Raw genomic sequence first — 22,875 nt, 5'->3', positions numbered from 1 at the left:
TCCCATAAAGCAAGGAGTTAGGCAAGGAGACACAATCTCCCCAGTATTATTCACAGCTTGCTTAGAGGAAGTATTCAAATACTTGGAATGGGAACAGTTAGGAATAAGGGTAGATGGAGAATACCTCAGTAATCTGCGATTTGCTGATGACATTGCCTTGCTAAGCAACTCGGGGGATGAACTGCAAATAATGATTGATGACCTAGACAGGAAAAGTAGAAAGGTAGGCTTGAAAATCAATATGCAGAAGACCAAGGTAATGTTCAATAGCCTCGGGAAGGAGCAGCAGTTTACATTAGGTGGCGAAATACTGGAAGTAGTAGGCGAATATGTCTACTTAGGAGAGATAGTAACCGCGGATCCGGACCATGACAAGGAAATAACAAGAATAATAAGATTGGGATAGAGCGCATTTGGCAAGCACTCGCAGATTATGACTAGCAGCTTACAGGTACCGCTGAAGAGGAAAGTATACAACAGTTGCATCTTACCTGTACTCACCTATGGGGCTGAAACAAGGAGGCTAACCAAGAGGGTTCTACTTAAGTTGAGGACAGCCCAGAGGGCTATGGAACGAAAAGTGGTAGGGGTAACAGTAAGAGATAGGAAACGTGCTGAGTGGGTCAGAGAAATAACTCAAGTTACTGGCATTCTAGTGGAAGTCAAAAAGAAGAAATGGGCATGGGCAGAACATGTAGTGCGAAGAGAGGATAAACGATGGTCGGTTCGGGCAACAAACTGGATTCCAAGGGAAGGAAAGCGTAGCAGGGGGCGGCAGAAAGTTAAGTGGCCGGATGAGGTTAAGAAGTTCGCAGGGGTCAAGTGGATGGAGCTAGCACAGAACCGGGTTAATTCGAGAAATATGGGAGAGGCCTTCGCCCTGCAGTGGGTATAGTCAGGCTGATGATGATGATGAAATTTGAGCTCAATCCGTGCAGTAGATAGTTTTAAAATTAACTTTATTATGAATGTCGGAATGAGCTTTCTGGCCTGGCAATAATTGGCCGCAGACGTTACAGCGAGATATCCCCGTGTCGTCTGCTATTCGCGGTGTCGGCTGCACTCTTGCATGCACGCCGTGGATGGTGGTCACTCTGTTTTTTTGTCTCAGCAAAAATATATTATTCGCAATTATCTTTCCTTTCAGAAGCCTTTACAATAATACGTGACCTTAGAGATACTGGGACTTGCTTTGGGCTTTGTCTAGAGATTGCCGAAGAGGTCGAAATCGACGGGCTCATGCTGCTTAATTTATGCATACAATCAAAGGCATATTAACACGGCAGCATTAAGCGCCCCGTGTCGCAGAAAAGTCGGTGTCGTCGTGCAACGTCGGCCGTGAGCGAAAAATCCCAGAAGCATTAGTAAATGAAAACGAATAGAAAAAATCACCGACCTGAGGAATCGAACGTGAGCCTCCGGAGTGCGAGACGAGCACGCTAACCACTCGGCCACGCCAGATTTTTTTTTCTTTATTAACTCGGCCACGCCAGATAGATGGTTTGAAATGGACAAAAGCGCGTCTATTGATTGAAAGTGTTGTCTCAGAAATGTCCCTTAGAGAAGTGTACTGTGGCGTATAATAATAACTGTGAGCATGTAAATTACAGAAATGCAGAACACGCAGTTAAGCGAGTGTAAAATTACTTTTCCGCTGTACTTCCTCTTCGCTCGGCGTGCACCTAGCGCCATCATGCGTGTGGCGCACTGAATAAGATAGACAGGGCATGGCCTCTGAGATCTGCATCGCTCCGGCTCGGATCGGCAACAATGTTGCCAACGGACTATACGACTGCTACCTGAGGCCCGCGCGTTTCGGCAAGGTGGCTGGCAGCGCTTCTACATCCCAGAATCACTTTTCAGAAGAAGTAATTACCAAACAGTCATGCTTTGGACAAGTTAACGAGTGTTGTATCATGTGAACTATGTCTGTGTCACTCAAAGGTGTGACAAGCAAATGAGTAGACGGTGCGAACGGGGCGCGATAACGCTATCGCGTTCCCTTCTTGAAGTCGAAGCTTTAGCGTCCTGCAAATTTCTTTTATTCTTACTCTATGAGAGCTAGCTTGTTTTAGCTACAAGCGCTCCCGAATGTAAAAAAGGCACTTGTCCAACGTCTCCTTCCGCCGTGTACATGCGCCGCGAACGTGGGGAGAGTTTAGCATTGTGCTCCTGATTGTTGAGCTACTGTCGTCGCTCTTTCGGTCCAAAAATTAAGAGTAAATCTCAAACAAGCATATCTTGACGCGAGAGCATACCTTACGACATTAGAGGAGCAGACATAACTTTTGAACAAAGCGGTACCTTTTGACTTGCTGTTATATACGCGTGTCAGTCACAATTAATTATGTTCGGCGAGTAAAACATTTTTGCAAAGCTATGTTTAGTCTGGCCACGCCAAGCGCACGAAAGCCTGTGCCGCTGTCGCCACTTCAGTGCCGTCATCGCAAAACCCAACGCGATCCGACTGCTCTTCACTGCATGCCCGCACCGAAGAACAGCCTCCCATCCGCCGCCGTCTCCGTCTCGTCTCCCCCGCAGCAGCGCGCGCGACTGCGACCGACTCTCGAGCCTCACCTTGCATTTTTCTAGTGCTTCTCCAGCAAATGACCCTTGAGTACTTCAACGTAAGCATACACCATTTAGTCTTTAGTGTGTGAACCCTAAATTTTCGTAGGAATGCGCAGATTCGTGGATTACGAATGCGGCCCAGCATGTTTTTTAAAACTATTTTGCAATGACTGGACGTATGCTGCTCGTTCGCAAGGCATAAAATTCAAGCTGAGCTAGGAACACCAAAACTATCCACTCCTCTTCGCATCCGGTTGCACTTTTATTTATTCACAAACTACAACTGCGCTGCACGAAGCACCGTGGATACGTCCTTTGCCTGCGCCGGGTATACACAAGCGGCGCCGACAGCTGCCGGCTGCGCTCGCTAAACAGGTCACATATCGACGCTTCCCGCTCAATGTTCCCTTGCTTTGTGATGTAAGCAGTCGTCGATTTGGCGATCGCTACTGCTAGAACTACACTCGGTGGTCCTATGCAACCGCTAAAACTTGTGAATGCGCGCTCCGTAATCGCCGAACCTAGACCCGAACCCCGCGTACTCGCGCTAGGCCTACTCGTCGCTGAACGAGCCGGCAGTTCGACGCCGGCTGACATTTCTGCCCAAGGTCATTGCTAATGTCAAGAGCGAACATATAATGTGTAGCTTCTTGTTTTCCTTTTTCTAACACGGTTAAGCTACAGACAAGCGCAGCTGTTCAGGCTGTTCACTTATCGGGTGTCAAGTTCTTTCTCAGCCTCCAATCCGACCAAGAGAGATCGGACGACCGTCCGCTAATCACTTCCGTCGGCGCCGAGGGGCCGAAAACCTCACACTACGGCTATAGACGACCGTTGACCGATCTGGCGTCGTCGCCGGTGTAATGCGAAATATTAGTGCGTCGATAAGCTGAGGAGGAACCGTGCAGCCCACTGACTGTGACCGTGCCTTATCCTGAAGAAAACGCCTTATTCTATAACGCTTTCGTGCGGTAACATATTCATCAAGCACTTCTGCATAAGGGACAACCACTGTGTCGTCCAAAAAAAAAAAAAAGACGTGCCCCTTGATTTTGCAGCCTCCATTGCAGACGACGCTCCGCCGCGCATCCTCTATGACGTCACACGATCATTTCAAAATGGTGGTCGCTCTCGGTGGGAGGAGCTTCCCGATTCCGATTTCTATCGAGATGTTGTAAATATGCGCCGCGTGCTAGGCACTAAAACTTTGCGAGTGGAATCACTGATCTGTACATTATTCATAGAAATATAAACGGCAATGCAAGCCTGTCATCGCCGCTTTCAGCCCAGTGAAAAAAAAAAAAAAAGATTCTCAGTTGGTTCAACTTGGGGCTAGTCTCGAATTAACAAGGCTAGTCCCAGTTCTGCATGGTTTATCTTGACTTTCCATGGGTTCCCTTGATTTTGACGGGCCTACCTCGGTTCACATATCGTATTATGTACGCTGCCCAAGCTGGCAGGAGCGATGCAGATTGAAAAGCACCGCTTTACCCAAGCTGTGTGAATGTACCTGAATAGACGGAGGATAGCAGGCGTGACTCTGTATTTCACAAGGTCCCGATGGGTTCAATTCTCACATGTCAGCCCCATTTTGGAGATCCTGCTATATGCCCATGATATGGGTTCTCAAGACGGCACATACAAGCCGTTTGCCGCAGAAGACCAGATGTCATAACCGACATTTTGACGTGTTTTATTTTTCTTAAACTGCGCTATTATGATTTTCCTTAAGGCTTTCAACGTAATACCTTGTTGTAGGCTGATCGTTGTGACACCCGCTTTTCAGTACATGGCGAAAACGACGAGGCGCTAAGTGGCTGAGGCAAAGAGGAGGAAGGCGACTAACAGCGCGAGGGCAGCCTTGCTCGATCAGGTGTGCGAGCTGCATGAGGTTCTTTCCATCTTGAATTTCTCCAGCAACAACCGCACGTCGGCGGCCAGCGGCGGCTTTTTTTGACGCCTGAGGACCAAGGACATGGACAGCTCGAGGTTGAAGCGCTCCCGCCATTGTGACGCTGTAGCGGATGCCAGTTCGAAGCTGCCGAGCAAGCGGCGCAGAATCTGCGCCCCGGATTCACCTCCTCCGACCAGGCAGCCCGAGCTGCACTCTTCGCCCTTCCTCAATGCGGCGCCCAACATGACGTCGGCAGAAATCGCTAGCAACATCTACGACGAGATGCGTCGCATGCAGCGACGCAGGCAGCTGGGCGCCCTGGGGCTGGACGGCGTCCCTCTCATCAGCTTCCTCATGGGAGACTCTGGGTTAGACCAGCCTCTCTTCACCATGAGTCAAGTGGAAACCATTTGCCAAAGGATGATGGCTGAACGGGAGGCCCACATCCGACAGATTTACAACCAGGTGCTGGGTGAAACGCTCAAGGAGCAGTATGAGTCCTTCGTACGCTTCACCCACGAGCAGATAGTGCGGCGATTCGCAGGCGTCCAGCCGAGCTATCTGTCGTGAAGCGTCGGGCCATGACAAGGAGCGGACGTGCCGACTGACAGCAGCCAACAACAGCCCTGCAGGAGTGAGCGCCTCTTCTTCGTTATCGCTGGTGCGCTTGTGCGTACCCGAGGACTCCACTACACTGACTGCTACAGTCGCCTTCCATCGTTTGTCTGTGTAACTGCATTTGCGCGAAGCTTTCTTTCTGTAACATCATGTGCTCGTCTTTAACGCGTTGCGCTGGACTCTGTCGACAAAGTATACACTCCGCTAAGTCTGTACGCCTACTCAAAAATGAGAGAAAGTGCGATTTCCGAGCTAATAACACCAGCAGAGTCTGTCAATCGAAGTGATATTTTAGAAGCGCCTTGCATAGTGCAGTTTGAAGCTTTCAAACGCAATGACACCAATGCCGTATTATTTATCGGCTATCTATAGCTGCAGTTGTGAAGGTACAGTTTCCGCATTACTTGAAGGGAAATATATAAGGACAGCAGGGTATGATCCACCACTTGTTAGCCCCAGAAGATAGGCGATGGAAATGATCCCAGAAATTGTTATTTATTCACACGTCATTAATGTGCCCTTCACATATCGTTGGAAGCAGTTCTCTATGAGTGCCGCTCGCTGACCGTGCTTGAGCATCCACGGCGTAATGATTTCGGTAACGAGCGCGTTTCTCCTGATATGGCTGGCGATAAGTTTAAACGATGTGTACAGCCGGCCTCCCGCGGTACTTATGTGGAGCGGCGAGCCCTTCTCTATTGAACCGATCTACTGAATATACGGTCAGCAACTTTTTTAGCAACATCGTAGTATTTAACAAGTGGCCCTGCAGTGGGCTATTACGAAACGAAGTGTGAATAAGCACATTCTAGACGAGTGCTTACTCATTTCATCCAGTTTTTCCACACCGCTTTTAAAGCGAGAGCTTTATTAGCCTCATTACGTGAAATTCCGATCGCCGCCATGTGGACCCGATGGTACCCCAAAACGACTTCAGGTGTGCACAGAAACAAGTGTGACAGATACTGCGCCTTTCTCTCCATGGGAACCAATTAATAAAGCCCTTCTATGCTCATGGTGCAAACCTCTTTTCGGAGAGATTTGTTAGCGAGATTCAGCGAGTGAAAGGTACTGCGCCTTTGCTTCCCTGCAAAGCATTTATATAACGCCAGTGAAGTTTGATTCGTTCAACGGAATGCTGGTTGATTTCGAAAAGGGGCGCGTGTGCAGCAGGCTTTCACATTTTTCCACTGCAGATTCTGCAGTGTTCTCGGAAATTTTTTAATTGGCACAGAGCGCTTCACAGCCATTTAGTGGAAGCTGTCGTGATACTGCTAAGACAGGTGTTTGGCTATAAAATATGAATTTCTTACATGATGGCGCCTGAAAAATTAAATGTGTGAAGGAGCGAAATGAAACATGGATGCGCTGGGGCTTATAACTACGGTTGCAATTAATACGTATTCAATGTTTTTGTATGCAACGTAATCTTGAACCAAGAATAATGAATTGAAACTCAATAGAGGCCACATGTGGGCTTCAACTGCATAAAATGAATTTAAGGTTGTCTTTTGGTGTCTGTCGTAAATTCCTTTCCCAAACCGAGCGACTTGGTAAGCCGAGCGTCACGCCGGCGTGATTCCGTCTTCTCAACGGTAGGGTCCCGCAACTTCTTTCTCGTCACTGGTTGCCTCTGAGCGGGTTTAAAGGCGATTGTTACTGAGAAGTGTGTCTGAACGCAACCTAAAGGTAACATACACTCACTAAAGGCAGGAAATGATTACGTTGAAAATTATTAAATAGTGTAAGCGTTGTCATTCAGTTGTCTCGCGGCTGTGTTCACGGCAGGTTTTGTGGCTATTAAGAATTAAAAACATCACATGATGCAACCTAAAGGAGAACGCCCTCCAGAAAGATATTATTATTTTATGTTGCAATTCAGAAAACAAAATTCGAAAAAATTTACAAATGCAGGATTCGAACATACATTTTATTCGCCAAGTCCTCCGGTAAGTGATGTTAATCCATTGGCAACGAGTACGGCAGGCTTTAAATGTGCTGTTATTTCATTTTTACAATATTTCCACTATCTGTCGCCAGGGGACGCCGCTCAGAGGACCCTACCGTTGAGAGAACGGAATCACGCGTCAGGCCGCGGAGCTCGTACTCATTTGAGAAAATAGATGATAGCCAGGCGGCTTCCGAAGTCGAACTTAACACTTCCAGAAGCCGAGGCAGCTTCTCTATCACGAGCCCAGTGCCCGGCTAGTCGCCGGCCATGTCACCAGGCATATACTCGTAAAGAAGACCAAGCAGATGCGCCGGCAGGAAACGGCTTTTCGGTGGGCGGACAGCCCGCCAGCGCTCTAAATTAGGATGGCGAAGGCATTGGGCGTGTTGGCGATTCAATGTATCGTTATCGGCGCTTGCTCGCTGTGTCCGACGCCCCAGCAGTCAACGCTGTCTGCGGGGCGGGTGCCGTGAGCGGTATCACAAGGAGATGCCATAGACCGAAGCGAGCAGCGTGGAACGCGCCAGGCGCATCGTGAAACCGCCACCATCTTCTTGCCACCCTCGAATAAACTTAAAATAGGCGACGGCGTGTGTTTCACCGTGTCGCTAATGGTCGGTAAAGAGCAGACGGCAAGGGACCACATCTACAAGGGTCCTTAATTAGAGACCTTCTTGCCTCACCTCTACGCGAAATATTGAAGCTTCGCTTCTGCAATCATGTGCTTCTCGAGAAGTTATGCGCCAGTTTGCAACTCTCAATTAATTATGGCGCCTCATTAAAAAGTGCTGAACCGCCTAAAATATGGAGAAAGCGGCTCCTTTACTCAAGAATCGAGTCAAGCAAAACACGATGGGGCCCGTCATTAATCTACGAGGATTCAAAATGGCGACTAAAAAGAAAAACGGCGGCCTCTAAAAGCATTCAGTCCAGTCTGCATCTGTTTTAGCAAAATTTATTTCCAGAAACTCTTTTGTTGCGATCTTTATTTTGTTACTGCCAGCACCAACGAAGTATTCCTTGGAATCCAAGCCAAAAACGTGATCAATGCATTCGTCCCTGAACACGTTGCGGTCTCTGGGGCATCCCATTTACGGGGAGTGTCATTCACGGACTCCATTGTGATCCAGCTTGAACTGGCGAGATGTTCGATGCACGCTTTTGCATTCGGATTTGTGCGGCTGGAAGACCTATTTCTTCTTGATTATCTGGGTGGTGGGTAGTCCCTGCTTCGTGATGGCCTCTGTGGCTCACTGAGGCACCGGGATCCAGCAGCTAAGTCCGAGTTGAGCTACGCGGCCTCCCACTGTTCGAAAGTACAGAGCTGCAGTTCTGGCTTCGGGATATAAGCGGGGCAAGTAAGCATATTCGACGTGAGATCGACTTAGAGGTGGCCCCACCGTCGCTCCGATAGTGGGGATTGGCAATCGGCGGCGCTCTCAGAAACGCATGAGGCGTATGTCTGCTTCCGAGTTTACGGCTGCTTTGTTGGCGATGACAACGTGCCTTAATTATGCAATGTATTAGCGATTCAATGTTTAGAGTGTTCCAATATTGGAAAAAAAAAATCGTGAATTTCGCCAATGCAGCAAAAAAAAAGAAAAAAGAGATGCGCCGATTTTAGGAAAACATTGCACGTAACCATCCGTATTTTAGATTTACTGGCATCACTCTGCACACTTCTTGCGTTGCACGGCACTCATGGGCCTGATACTTGGGCCTGACATGACATATCGTATCGCCTTTTCAATAGTGTGCGCAAATTTAGCGTCAAGCCCACGGAGATACAAGGTTCATTCTCTGACCTGCAGTGTACTTTAGAATGTATCGAGGCAGTTTGGCTCATTATATCAAAATTGACTCGAGGATTAAGCAGGTTAAATGTAGCACTGACAGCGTACTTCCCGGCGTGTTGCCATAGACTGAGCAGACATCAACTCTGGCTAGACAAACAGGCACGAGCAGTCCCCAAAAATGAGATTATGCCGACACTGTACAGGAAACCCCGCCGCACAGGAAAGCACGTGTAGAGCGGTGAGTGGATTGAGTTTGCCGAGCTCACAACAAGGCGGATGCTTCTTGCGGCAGATAATCTGGTTAATCTGGTGGCAGATAAAATTATTTCCTGTAACAAAGGAAAGTATAAGAAATTTCTGATGTGTGTGATGTTTACAAATGGTAAATTAGTAGTGCGATTGTTTTTTTTTTTTTTCGATAGCAATGACTTTCACCATGTTTCAGAACTTTTGTACACTTGACAAAATTTAGGACTATCAGCGAATAATTTTCAGTAACGTTAAAGTGCAATCTACAAATCAGTAGTTGCGAAGACATCGTAAAAACTGCGCTTGGTCGCTGCCATGTTCTGGCAAGGCATTTTGAATGCTGAAGATTTTTTTATCATTGTAGTTTGAGCAGTCACTTGGAGCGGTGCTGTCGTTTACTTCCAAAACGGGTGTCGGTTATAAAACTATCCTAAAATAAATGGAGTTCATTTTATTATGTGAATATAAATATGTATTTATTCCCGTCCTAAAGACCGATGGTTACGCCCGTATGAAGCTATTTTACTCCCCTTGTCAGAAGCAACCAGTTTGCTCGAAAGACAGCACAGACGAAAAGGGGTTCTAATGATTCTAATGGCTACCAGTGTACATTGATCTATGTGTATTATGTAATATTTAGTGTAACAGGCGCTGCGAAGATTTGTTTCTCAAACGTTCGAGCATTTCTCTAATACGAAATGAGTTCATTACCACTGTTACGCATAATCCTTCAACAGAATAAAAAACAAGAAATGAAATGCATATATGGGTTTAACGCGCCATTCGACGTCGGCTATATGACGGATGATGTAGGGGCGGGCCTCGGTGTCGTTGACCACGTGGGATTGTTTAACATGCAGTCAAATCTCACAGCCGAGGAGCGCCTCTCGAAACGGCCGGAATCGAACCCCCCGTTCTCGAAATTAGCAGTCAAGCGCCCAACCACATATACACCGCGACAGAGGTTTAAAAGCAAAAAACAACTACTCAGACAACTCTCTCGCGGATAGCGAAGGCACGGTGTGGCTTGTCCAAACTGGTTTTTGTTATGCAGTAGTCAGAGGTCGCATTTTTCAGTAGTTGCGATATTCCACACAGCAAATGAAATATGCAATTTTTGAACGTTTGCAATAAGTTATATTGACGGCAGCAACCTGTTTTGCTTTGACACGGCGCCTAACGACAGCAGCGCTTCATTTGAGACACCGCTTGTCAAAGAATCGCAAGCGCTGAATAACGTGACTAATAATGACCTTTCCAGCGTGACATACTCGATATGGAAGAGAAATTTTTTTAATGGTACGCGGGGTAATAGCCTGTTCCTATTTCTTTTGCAAGAGGTAAATAGGTGAACAGAAGCGCTCAGGAACCGCGAAACAAACAAAAAACACTCTTGTACACGCCGCACGCGCACACGTAAATCATTGCAGGCTGGCACACGACGCGAACACGCATCTACACTGGGTAGGGCTCGCTGCTATGCCGCTATGTGGCGACTCTGCTCGATGTATAGGCCAATAGAATGTGGGCTTTACGACAGGTTGACCACCCAGTCCGCCACAGCATGGGGTGGCTGGGTACCTTCCAACTGCGCGCTACGGGCCACCCCACGTGTCTCCTCACGTTACGTCCCACATGACCCCCTATGTGACTCCCCACGTGCTCTTAATAACATGCCGGCTCTTAATAACGAGTTCTGCGCCCATAAAATAGAAGCGCAAGAAAAATTGAAGGCAACAGAAAGAGTGCAAACTATTGCCGCGAAACCATCAAAACTGCACTTGTTTTTTTAGTACTGAAATTAACTCTTCATTGGGCTGACTTGCGCCCGCGAAAGAACTAAGCAACTCGGCGGCGGCGATAGCAAAGAGAAGGCTATTTGGTACCTTGGGCATACAACTGAAACGCACAGACCATCGTGGGTGCGATATTTACGCAATAGTCAATAATACACGCTGTTCATTGTGCTCAAACAAAAGACAATAATAACCACAGCCAAAACTGTCCGTACGACCTCTCTTCCTTTGAGGGAAATAAAACTTATACGGCTCATCAAGGTGTGGAAATTATATCCCCAAAAAGAAAAAGCAGTTTGACAGGGCGACCGATTACAGCACATAAAGGCGCAATATAAGTGTGAGCACTGCGCTTACTCAAAGCCTCGTGTACAAGCTTAAGAAAGGGGAAAGGGGATACGGGGCTCGCAGGCTAGTACAGCAAGGCCATCATCTTCAGCCTGTTGCCCCGTACAACAAAGAAGTGCGTATGTCAACGCCGCAGAAACCACGCCTCACCATCTCTGGAAAGCATTGCCTACGATTGGAACCTTCTGACTTGAGCAGCCCTCTGTGTGTTGGAAACACGGTACAAGAGGCACAAGCAAAACATGTGTGCTCTACGGCACGACGGTTTCTTTCTTTTTTTTTGTGAACAGATATTGTGGCAGGGCGGGTGTCATGGTGAACGGAACTGCTTACTAGACGACACCCTGCATTCTTGCGCGTGCGGCAAACCCTCGCAGTGTTGCACGCTTATAGCGGTTATAGGGCTCTGGTCAGCAGTTAGGTCGACGTTCGCGCAATATTATTAAAAGTCAGGGCGGCTGTACTTCGCCATGCAGCGGGTATAGTCAGGCTGATGATGATGGTGACTTGGGGTGGCCCGCTAATCCCAACCGCTGGTGGTAACCTTATTACATTATCGGGGTGATGCACAGCTCGGGTACATTGAATGGACGTACTTACCCTACCAGCTCCGCCGTCCTACGGCAGTGTACCCGGGACCTGAGCTTGGGCATGAACTTTCTGAATGAACGTCGGGCGAACATCGACCTCCGATCCAAGCTCATCAAGTTCTCGACGAAAAAACCATACCTGCTGCGAGAACTTCAACGCATCATGTCGCTCTTAACATCCTCGGCGGAGAATTGACCGTACCGCCCCGATCAAGCGTCATCGTCCCTGTGGGTACAAAAGAAGTCGAACTCGCGGAAGGGATTGTCGAAGGAACCACTCAGCTGTTACTAGATAGACGACTGGGAGTCGCAAGAGGCATCGCCCGTTTCCGTCACGGGCAAGCTGAAGTGCTCCTCACGAACTTCCCCGAATCATACCGGCCCTGAACGAGGGCATGACATTGTTTTCCTTGACGAGGTAGCGGACACCCGAGATGTCTTCATCCTCCCCAGCAAACTTGAAGACGATGCACCCAACCAAGACAAGCAGCCCAATTTTGCCATCAACCCAGTGCTTCCCGAGACAGACAAGACCGAATTCGCAATCTTCTTGAAAGCTACGAGTGCTTTTCTTCAGCATCGAAATTGCGGCAAATCCCGGGGGTAAAGCATCGCATCATCACGGACGAACATGCTCGACCGCTACGTCAAATCCTCTATCGTGTATCGCCGCGAGAACGCCAGGCCATACGCGATCAAGTTGAGAAAATGCTGCGTGATGACATGATCCAGCCATCGCTGGCGGCACCAGTCGTTTTGGTGAAGAAGAATGACGGCACACTTCGCTTCTGCGTTGATTACACGCTGTTTGAATAGCATAACGAAGAAGAATGTCTACCCGCTTCCTCGCATCGACGACACACTGGACCGGTTGTGTAACGCGAAGTACTTCTCATCGATGGACCTGAAGAGCGGGTACTGACAAAGTGAGGTCGAGAAAAGAGACCGCGTTTATCACGCCAGACAGCCTCTTCAAGTTCAAGGTAAGTTCATTCGACCTCTGCTTTGCACCAGCTACGTTCCAGCGTGTAATGGATACCGTGTTGGATGGCTTGAAGTGGCAAATTTGTCTAGTGTACTTAGATGACGTTTTCTTCTCTTCAAACTTTAAAGACCATCTGAGAAGGCTTCGAGCAGTACTTAACACAATCAAGTCCTCAGGTTTAACGTTGAAAGCCGAGAAGTGTCATTTCGACTACGAAGAGATGATGTTTTTGGATCATATCGTCCGCACGGAGGGAGTTCGGCCCGACACACAGGAAACAGCTGCGATCGCACAGTTTCCGCAGCCCGGTAACAAGAAAGCTGTGCGTCGATTCCTCGGACAGTGCGCGTATTACCGACGATTCGTCAAGAACCTTTCGCGCCTCGCCGAACCTTTGACGCAGCTTACAAAGGCAGACGTGTAATTTCAATGCGAAGCGCCGCAAGCGGAAGCATTTGAGAAACTTGAGCGCCGCCTAAAGTCCCCTCTTCAGCTAGGAAACTTTGATGAGAATCCCGAGACCGAGGTACATACAGACGCGAGCAGCCTGGAGCTAGACGCCGTTCTTCAGAAGAAGAATGCCGGACAAGAGAACGTAATCGCCTACGCTAGCAGGTCCCTCTTGAAAGCCGAAGCCAATTACTCGACGACCGAGGAGTGCCTCGCGATCATCTGGGCCACTTCAAAGTTCCGTCCGTACTTATGCGGCCGACCATACAAGGTGGTAAGCGATCACCACGCGCTTTGCTTGCTGGCAAATTTGAAAGTCCCTTCCGACCACCTTGCACGACGGAGCCTCCGGCTTCAGGAATTGGACATCACAGTCATCTATCTACAAATCGGGCCGCAAGCACTCCGATGCAAACTGTTTGTCACGAGGCCCCGTTGATGCGCCGGCGAAAGAAGACGACGAAGATGCCTTTTTGGGACCGGTAAGCGCCAGCAGTTTTGCAGAACAACAGCGATCAGAGCCTGAACTGAAAGCGCTAGTCGATTACTTAGAAGGGAAGTTCGCTTCCCCTCCTGCAGTGTTCAGGCGTTATTTATCGTCTTTCGCATTATGCAGTGGCCTCCTCGTGAAGCACTTCGCACCCAAGAGGGCCGCGCAGCTTTTTGTGGTGCCTAAAAGCCTCCGGCAGGAAATTCCGGAGGCGTTGCACGATGAGGCCACAGCAGGCCATCTCGGGTTTGCGCGAACGTTGCGTCTAATCCAGGAGAAGTACTACTGGCCGCGACTTCCTGCCGAGAAGTTGCCCACTACGTGAAGACGTGTCGTGAGTTCCAACGACGCAGGACGCCACCGATCAGACCATCGGGAGTACTGAACCCGATTCCGCCCCCAACACTGCCTTTTCAACAAATTGGAATGGATCTCCTTAGCCTTTTCCATCTTCATCTATGAGTAACAAGTGGATCATCGTGGCCACTGACTACCATACCCGTTGCGCTCACTCGTTCAGTCGTGTCCGACTCTTCGTGACCCTATGAACCATGTCACGCCACGCTTTCCGGTCTCTCACTATCTTCCTAACATCACATAACTTCATCTGCAGTGCCTCGAGGATGCCATCTAACCATCGCGTTCGCTGCCTACCCCTTCTCCGGCGACCCTCAACCTTTCCCAACATCAAATCTTTCTCCAGCGACTCCTCTCTTCTCATCAGATGACCAAAGTAGCTGAGCTTTAACTTTAGAATTTGACCCTCCAATGAGCAGTCTGGGCTTATGGTCGACAATATCGACTGATTTGATCTTCTGGCAGTCCAAGGAACTCTCAAGAGTCTTCGCCAGCACCACAATTCAAACGCGTCAATTCTTCGGCGGTCAGCCTTTTTCACAGTCCAACTCTCGCATCCATACATCCCAACTGGAAAGACCATAGCCCGAGTTATACGGATCTTGGTATACCCGTTACGCCGAAGCAAAAGCACTACCCAATGGTACCGCGGCCGAAGCGGCCAAATTGTTTCTCGAACTAATTCTGCTGCGACACGGCGCCCCTGAAGTGCTCATCACGGTCAGGGGAACGGCGTTTACGAGAGTTTACACAAGCCATCCTGGAATGCAGTCATACAAGCCATCAACGAACAACTGCGTACGATCCTCAGACGAATGGACTTACGAATCGTCTGAACAAAACGATCGCCATGCACGTCAATGCTGTACACAAGACATGGGACGCCACCTTGCCGTACGTGATCTTCGCGTATAACACGGCAATATAGGAGACGACCACAGCTGCCCCTTCAAGCTTGTGAACGGCAGGAAGGCTACGACGACGCTCGACGCAATGCTGCCACACGTAACTAAAGACGACAACTTTGACGTCGCCGCCTACCTGCAGCGTGCAGAGGAAGCCCTACAACTCGCACGGCTGCGTATTAAAGAAAAGCGCACCGACACCCGACGATACAACTTACGACGACGCCACGCAGAGTACAATCGAGGAGACCGAGGGTGGGTTTGGACTCCTATTCGCCGCCACGGGCTATGAAAAATTACTGCGTCGATACTTTGGGCATTAGAAAATCCTTCGCCGCGTCGGACAGCTCGACTGTGAAATTATTCCCGATGGTAAGACATCATCACAACGGTGACACGCGCAACCAGAAATCATTCATGTTGTTCCTCTGAAGCCTTATTACGCGAGTTAATGAATCCGTGGTGTTTAAACAAAGCAACTTAAACATAAGCATTATAATGCTTATGTTTAAGTTGCTTTGTTTATTTTGGAACATCGCGACTATGATTTTAAGTTGGGAGAGTAATGCCGCGAAACCTTCAAAATTGTATTTGTTGTTTTTTAGCAGCCGCCGGCATGCGGCCTGATCACTGTGATTCTGGCACACGCATCAATTCTGTATTCTTTGTTTGTCAATGCTCGATGTCGCGAGACGCACCTTTATCAGTTTCGTTGTCGCGCAACATGAGCGGAGATCTATCTCGAAGATTCCGGCCACTCGTGTGTCTTTCAACAATGTTCCAGGTTGTGATAGAAGCAGTTTGCGACGTTATCTAGATTGTTCTGAGCAGCCTTTAAATTGAGCGTTGACGAGTGTGACGGGCATTCTTTGTTCGACGATCGACGAGCACGTTTGTTGCTACCGCCGCCGAGTTGCTTAGTTATTTTGCAGGCGCAACTCAGCCCATTAAAGAGTTAATTAAGCATGTGTCTTCTTTCGGTGTCTACGGCCTTGCTACCACCACGTGACACTGTCAACTAGCTTTCATCACTTCACTGAGGCTATATGGGCAGTGCGCACACATACGCCGATTGCAGTCGGTGGACACATCATATGTGGCTTAAAGGGGGCAGATAAGGGTCGGGTGAGAGGTGGGGTCAAGGAACTCCGAAAAGCCCCGAAATGCCTCTCACACGCTCTGTGCGCGTCTTTACTTCATTAGTCCTTATGCACTGATCCCGAATTTCCGTGCCATACAAACAAATCGTGAAAACCCAGGCATGGAGCGCACTCTGTTAATTAACGTGAGCGACACGTTAGTGAGAAGTCGTATCGCAACGTGCGGCTTGTACTGTTCCATGATCAATCGTTCCCATGCAGGCAGCTACGACTTCGAAGGGCCTGAGATGTGCCTCTACTATCACACCCGATCTGGTGGCCGGGCGTCCGACTTCCTGATAAAGGGACGGCAGAAGAAATGCGCAGACGTTCGAGGTCCGCCTTCCGGCCACGGCGGTGGCGATCCTCATCACCAGGGTTCCTACCCGCCGCCGAGTAACTACCAGCCGCCGCCATCACTTGGAAGGGACCCAAATGTCCTGCCGCCCCATTTCCAGCCACCCAGTCCGCCACAGCATGGGGTGGCCAGGCAACCTCCAACTGCGCACTACGGGCCACCCCACGTGTCTCCTCACGTTCCGCCCCATATGACACCCTATGTGCCTCCCCACGTGCCACAGCATATGCCACCCCATGTGCCTGCTCATGTACCGTCCCGTGTACCACCCCTTGTGCCGCCCCATGTGTCGCCCCACGTGCCACACAATCTGCCGCCCAATGTGCCGCCACATGAGCAAAATTATTACCCCCACGGTAGTGCTCATGAACCGAGGGGTAGACCCGATCCCGGAAGTCCGCGCCAAGGGCCCCCCCTTGATCAAAAGTCGCACGGACCATGGACACCGGCGATGTCCGGAAGACGTGAGTTCTGTTGATTATATTTGTTTAATTTTACGCATTTTACACGCAAGCACACCGTGAAATGAATTCTATTTTTAACCAACATTTCTCGGAAACTTGGTACCAGATGTAAAGGGTGCAAAAACCAAAACTGAACCACCTAAAAATGGTAAAAAAAAAATGATTGAAGGCGAAGATGCGCTCAAACGCGCAGTCAGTATCAAGTAATAATAAGTGGAAAAAGTATAGGTTCTAGCGCTCGCGCTCGTATTCAGCTACAGTAAAAAAGTGCGAGGCCTTTACAAGAAGCTGCATAATGATAATTACCCCATGTCACAAAGTGCGTGCCGAGGAAGATGTTTTGTCGCGCGATGCATTGGTGTGTGTGTGTGAGAGAGAGCGAGAAAGAAAGGGGAATGAAGAGAGAGAGAGAGAGACATTATGTGCACGCGTATCCTCCTACCCCTACCTTCGCACCCTTAGCGGGTCAGACAACTCCCGGGTTTAGAAGGCGCCTCCACGAGCGCGACACTACCGATCTTCGTTAGGCAAATGCCTAGGGAATGATCTATTATGACTTCTCACTGGGTAAAAAATAAAGTATCGTAATTATAACCTACAAGGGCAATGACCTCTATTAAAGGCGACACCGGTGTTGTCAGAGGGCAAACACATACTCACTTCGAGGCAGCGAGGCACGTTTCGGAGCTGCTGAAGTCCGACCGATGGCTGCAGTGCTTGATCTCAGCGGTCAGAATCCTTCAAAAAAGAAACAAAACATGGAGACCATCTTTGTGATATCCACTTTGTGCTCTCTACAAGGGTTGATAAGTGAGGCATCATTATCAGGACTTTAGGTCTGCTTCTAACGCCCTTAAGCCTTGCGCCCTACAACAATTCATTGGGAAAAGGCGAGCTTTCTGCTTCAATGTCGTACGGCTAACGAACAGTATTTTCTTTCCATTTTACGTTCTCGGTCACTATAGCTTCAAAAGTTAGGCACAGTGTCGTCTAGATACTTCGGATAACATCAGTTCCCAAACTATTGAATCTATATATGAAACAATAAAAATATCATTTCCATCTCTATTGGGTAACAAGCATACATTATGAGAAATTAATGTAGAGCTACAATTCCTTTTTGGTGTGCGTCTTTATACGGAAAAGGGACTGGGTTATTGTGCCGTGTTGGTTAGAAACGAATAGGAAAATTGTCTAAGCGACATTTTCACAACACAGCTGCCCATTCTCATAGGTCGCGCCTTTACCGAGTGTTAGAGCACTGCACCGCATAAATGAAGTCCTTAGATCGGGCCTTACACACCACACTACATTTTCTTCGAAAAAAATAATACATCGCTCATGCATCGCTTGATGGTAAAACAAATGAGCTGTAGTTCGCGTTAATGTCATGATAGAAAGCCAACGTCTCGCACTCGTTGCCACAGATACCAGTCCATCCCCGCAGTTTTCACCCCTGCCGAACTTCGACTCCGTGAAAGACGCTACTGCAGGAGCACACGTCGCGCCGGTCCTGTAGTTCCTCCAGCTTAACCAACCAATACCACTCTTTCTGTGTAGGGGACTCCCTGTCCTGGGCTATCTCCAATGACAGCTTCACCGGCTCACTCCACACCCCCTTAGGCCCTATTCGCTTCCGTTCTTCCGTGCATTGCTTGTGATTACATGACCGAGACAACGCTGCCCCCCTTTCCAGCCGAGTGGGCAGGCCCGTATCCTCGTCCGGGTCCCGGTCAGGGTCCAGCGCGTCCCGCCACTGACTGCGACCAGACGTTCACGGCGCTGGAGATGACCGTCCAGAGCCCCAACTTCCCCGGTCCGTACCCCGCACGTACCATCTGTCGTTACGTGGTGCGGCGCTACGACAGCGCCACGTGTGCGCTTGAGGTGCTCTTCACACGCTTCGACATGGAGCACAACCCGGACTGTCAGTACGAGCACCTCGAAGTGGATGGTCGCAAACTGTGCGGCACGCTCCCCGAGAACAGTGTCCGTGAGTAGCATCTGGGCCAAAACACTGATCCCAGTGTGGCCCCCTATGTTCTTTGCTCATTTGTTCCAGCGTTAAACATATAGTACCGTTCTCTCTGCGTCGTACATGTCCCATTGTTATTCCGCCTTCGGCGCCGAAGTAGGCAATTTACTACCTGATCTTTTTTTTTACGGCTTAAAACCTGCTGAGAAGACACGCTGGTGCGCTCTGCGCAGGCAGATTGTACAGCAGGCAGACATTGTGTGCGTGAAAGAGAATAAAGGATTGACAATTTATATTAAAGGCCCGTATTATTTTGCGAAATTGATGGCTGTCAAAATCGAAGCTGAGACCTCAAAGTTCTGTACCTGGGCCGCTTTTGTTTACTCTTTTTTGTATAAAAAAAGACTTTGTTTATTTGGCGACAACTGCTTTCTATACTCAAAAGCGTCCGGGGAAATGAATAACACACCTAGGTAATGGTCTAAACCATGTTAAAGTATGGTGTTCTCAAACCTCAAACGCGAAAACACCACAAGCTACCGTGTCAATACTCATTGCAGGGAGACGTTCTAGGAGAATCTACGCACAAATATTTGGGAGCGCTTTTTCAGAAGGTGCTTCATGGACAACGCGAGTTAGTAATTTAATCAGTAATCTAAAGAGGCCGCTCATTTCGTTCATTGCAGTTCAATTCTTCAGTATGCCATTCCAGTCAAGTATTTAATTCCCCGTGTTCGAATTAATGAACTTAATTAATTCAATTGCACGGTCGCCAAGGCTACCTTGGGGGTGCACGATGATTTTCAGGCCTCCAATGCGTTAAATAACTTGACTGGGGGTCACTTCAGGAAATAGAATCTCGGCGTCTTCATATCTTCACTAATCACATTGTCTGCCTTCCCGAAAAGATCACAGCTGTTAAAATTTAACATTTAGGCCGCAGAACCTTTCTATTTTTTTTCTTTCTGTCTGACATTTGAAGATTGCAGTGGTTTACCCGCCGCGGTGGTGCAGTGGTTCCAATGCCCCACCACTGTGTCGGAGTACCTCGGTTCGAACCCGACCGCCGGCGGCTGCAGTTCGATAGAGGCGAAACGGAGTGGCGTGCGGGTGCTGTGTGATGTCAGTGAAGGTTAAAGAACACCAGGGGGTCGAAATTTCCGGAGTCCTCCACTACGGCGTCTCTCATAGCCTGAGTCGCTTTGGGACGTTAAACCTTACAAACCGAAGCAATGGTTTACCGGCGTAAGGGGTGTCCAGCAATTCTGCGGTATTTTTTGGATTGTAAAACGTTTATTGCCAACAGTCTGAAGGGCATATAGGCCCCTCGCCTAAACGACGGCCAGAAGGTCTTGGCTCCTGGCGGCGTCTTCTGCCAGTTGGACGACTTTTGTTTGAGTCTCCGGATCGGAGCTGAGTAGGAGAGCCTCCCATTGTTCAAGTGACTTTATTTTTTGTCCCTCCAGGGGGGCAAAAGGGCATTTCCAGAGAATATGGTTGAGATCCGCTTTGGCCTTACATTGCTTACACTCGTTTGAATATTGTCCCGGATAATAACGACTACACATAACCGGGTTCGGAAACGCATAAGTTTGGAGACGGCGCCAAGAGGTGGCCTGACTCTTTGTCAATGAATTATTAGCGGCGGGGTACTTCGTTCGATTAAGCCTATAATGTTGTGTGATCTCTCTGTAACACACAAGACTATCCCTGTCTGCGAAGTCCTCGGTATGGCCACTGGCTCATAAAGCAAGACCTCGAGCCAGTTCGTGAGCTGCTTCATTTCCAGCCAGGGATGCGTGTGCAGGTGTCCAGACTATGCGAATTTTGCGGTCGTCCCTTGCAGTCCGCAGGATTCCGTTCTTCAGAGGGGAGACCCTCCCCTTGGCAAAGTTCATCACTGCTACCTTTGAGTCACTGACTATCGTTGACGCATCCGTGCCCACTATTGCAAGTGCGATGGCGGCTTCTTCTGCAATTTTGGGACTGCCCGTCGTGATCGAGGCGCCGGCTCGGAGATACGTCTCGGCGCTAGCTACCGCTATCACCATTCTCCCCTTCCCGCAATTAGCTGCGTCCACGTAGGCCACGTCTTCTATTGGATAGTTTTTGAAACATTTGCCGAGGGCTTCAGCCCCTTCCTCTCTGCGATCCTTGTGGTGGACGGGATGCATGTTTTTCGGTAGTGGTGGGATCATCAGCCTATCGCGCACGCTCTTAAGCATGTCCACTTTCGGAGCTCGCTGACTCTCGTAATTTATTCCTAGTTTTGCTAGGATTTTCCTGCCTGTAACGCTTCCCGAAAGCCTTTCTTACTGCGAGATTGTCACGCCTTCCACAATTTCATCCAGTGTGTTGTGAAGACCTAGTTCTAAAAGTTTTGCGGTGGGGGTCCGAATTGGTAAACCCAGTGCCTGCTTGACACTTCTGCGAATGATCCCTTCCAGCTTGGACTTTTACGCTGCCTTCAGATTAAGGAAAGGAGCTACGTAAGCAATCTTACTTATTACAAAGGCTCGAACTAATCTGATTAGATTCGTTTCTTTCATGCCATATCGCCTATTTGCGATTCTGCGGATGAGCCGCGTAGTCTGTTTCGCGCATATCTCCAACTTTTTTATTGTTTCTCCATTGAAACCGTTGTTTTGAATGTACAGCCCTAAGACTCTAATCCTGTCCACCGTCGGGATGTCGAGTCCCTGAGCCTTAAGAGATATCCGCAGGGGATCCGACCGTGATTTCCTCTTTGGTTGGCAAAAAAGCATTTCCGATTTTTGCGGGGAGCACCTAAGTCCCCTATCCTTTACGTACTTTTCAAGTTCTCCTATGGCCATTTGGAGAGTCTCCTCTATTTGACCGTCGGTTCCTTTGCCAATCCACATAGTAATGTCATCCGCATACATGCAATGACTGAGACCTTCAATCGCTGCTAGTTTGCTAGGAAGCCCGATCATGGCCACGTTGAATAGAAGCGGGGACAGTACAGATCCCTGCGGGGTCCCCTTGCTACCTAGCTCTATGTAGTCTGATTTACTTTCCCCGAAGTTAATTTGAACCACTCTGTCGGAAAGGAAATTTTTAACATAGTTGTAGGTTTTCGGGCCTACTCCCAGGAGGCTAAGATTATCCAGGATCGCCTTGTGCGTGTCGTTATCGAAAGCCTTCGCCAGGTCAAGACCCAGGATGACCTTCGTGTTCCGCGTTTGTGAGTCCAGAATTTCATGTTTTAGTTGCATCATCACGTCCTGCGTTGAGAGATGAGATCTGAATCCCACCATGGGGATAGGATAAAGATGGTGGTCTTCCATGTAGTTGTTGAGACGTGTCTGCACTACATGCTCCATCAATTTCCCTGCACAGGAGGTTAGGGATATAGGCCTTAGATTCTCGATCGACAGAGGTTTCCCCGGTTTAGGAATAAGTACCACCCTAGCCGACTTCCACTGCTTAGGAATCTCACCCGCCTCCCAACATTTCTGCATGTACGCAGTGAGTGCTGTTATAGAGTTGTCGTCGAGATTTCTGAGCCATTTGTTGCTTACCCCATTCGGCCCGGGCGCTGAATTAGTATTTAATCTAGCAAGATCTGCTCGCACTTCGGATTCAGTAATGGGTTCGTCCAAGCGATCGTTGGGTATCCCACAGTAACCATGCAGAGGTACCTTCTCGGTGTCCCCTATGTACTTAGATCGAATCTAATCGAGCAGCTCTTGCTCTGTGCCCTCATGTTTATGCTGGATCTTTTGGAGGTTTTGCCTCTGCGCCGTTTTACATCCGTCAGGGTCTAGGAGGTATCTGAGTAAACTCCATGTGCGGGCCAGACTTATATTCCCGTCCATTTTGTCGCATAGCGATTCCCAGTTTTGCCTAGAAAGTTTGAGCGCGCATAGTCCTCTATCTCTTTGTTGTGCCTTGCTATCCTTCTGCGAAGGTTACGAT

At 48.8% G+C, this 22,875-nt stretch overlaps 1 protein-coding gene and 1 pseudogene across 1 annotated transcript in view; one reads left to right on the top strand and one right to left on the bottom strand.

Annotated features, from left to right (window-relative positions):
- LOC146183224 (cubilin-like) overlaps positions 1-22,875 on the top strand; it is a 184,804-nt gene that overhangs the window by 151,505 nt on the left and 10,424 nt on the right. The window contains exons 24-25 of the mRNA XM_084608348.1: positions 16,362-16,961; positions 18,658-18,954. Coding sequence (XP_084464474.1) covers positions 16,362-16,961; positions 18,658-18,954 — 897 coding nt within the window. The remainder of the gene's footprint in view (positions 1-16,361; positions 16,962-18,657; positions 18,955-22,875) is intronic.
- Positions 20,255-21,515, bottom strand: LOC146183225 (uncharacterized; annotated as a pseudogene).

Source organism: Amblyomma maculatum, chromosome 7, assembly GCF_055883805.1.
Source record: "Amblyomma maculatum isolate TAMU_Amacu chromosome 7, ASM5588380v1, whole genome shotgun sequence".
Taxonomy (NCBI): Eukaryota; Metazoa; Arthropoda; class Arachnida; order Ixodida; family Ixodidae; genus Amblyomma; species Amblyomma maculatum.
Note: the sequence above shows the minus strand (reverse complement) of the source record. Positions and strands in the feature narration are given on the sequence as shown.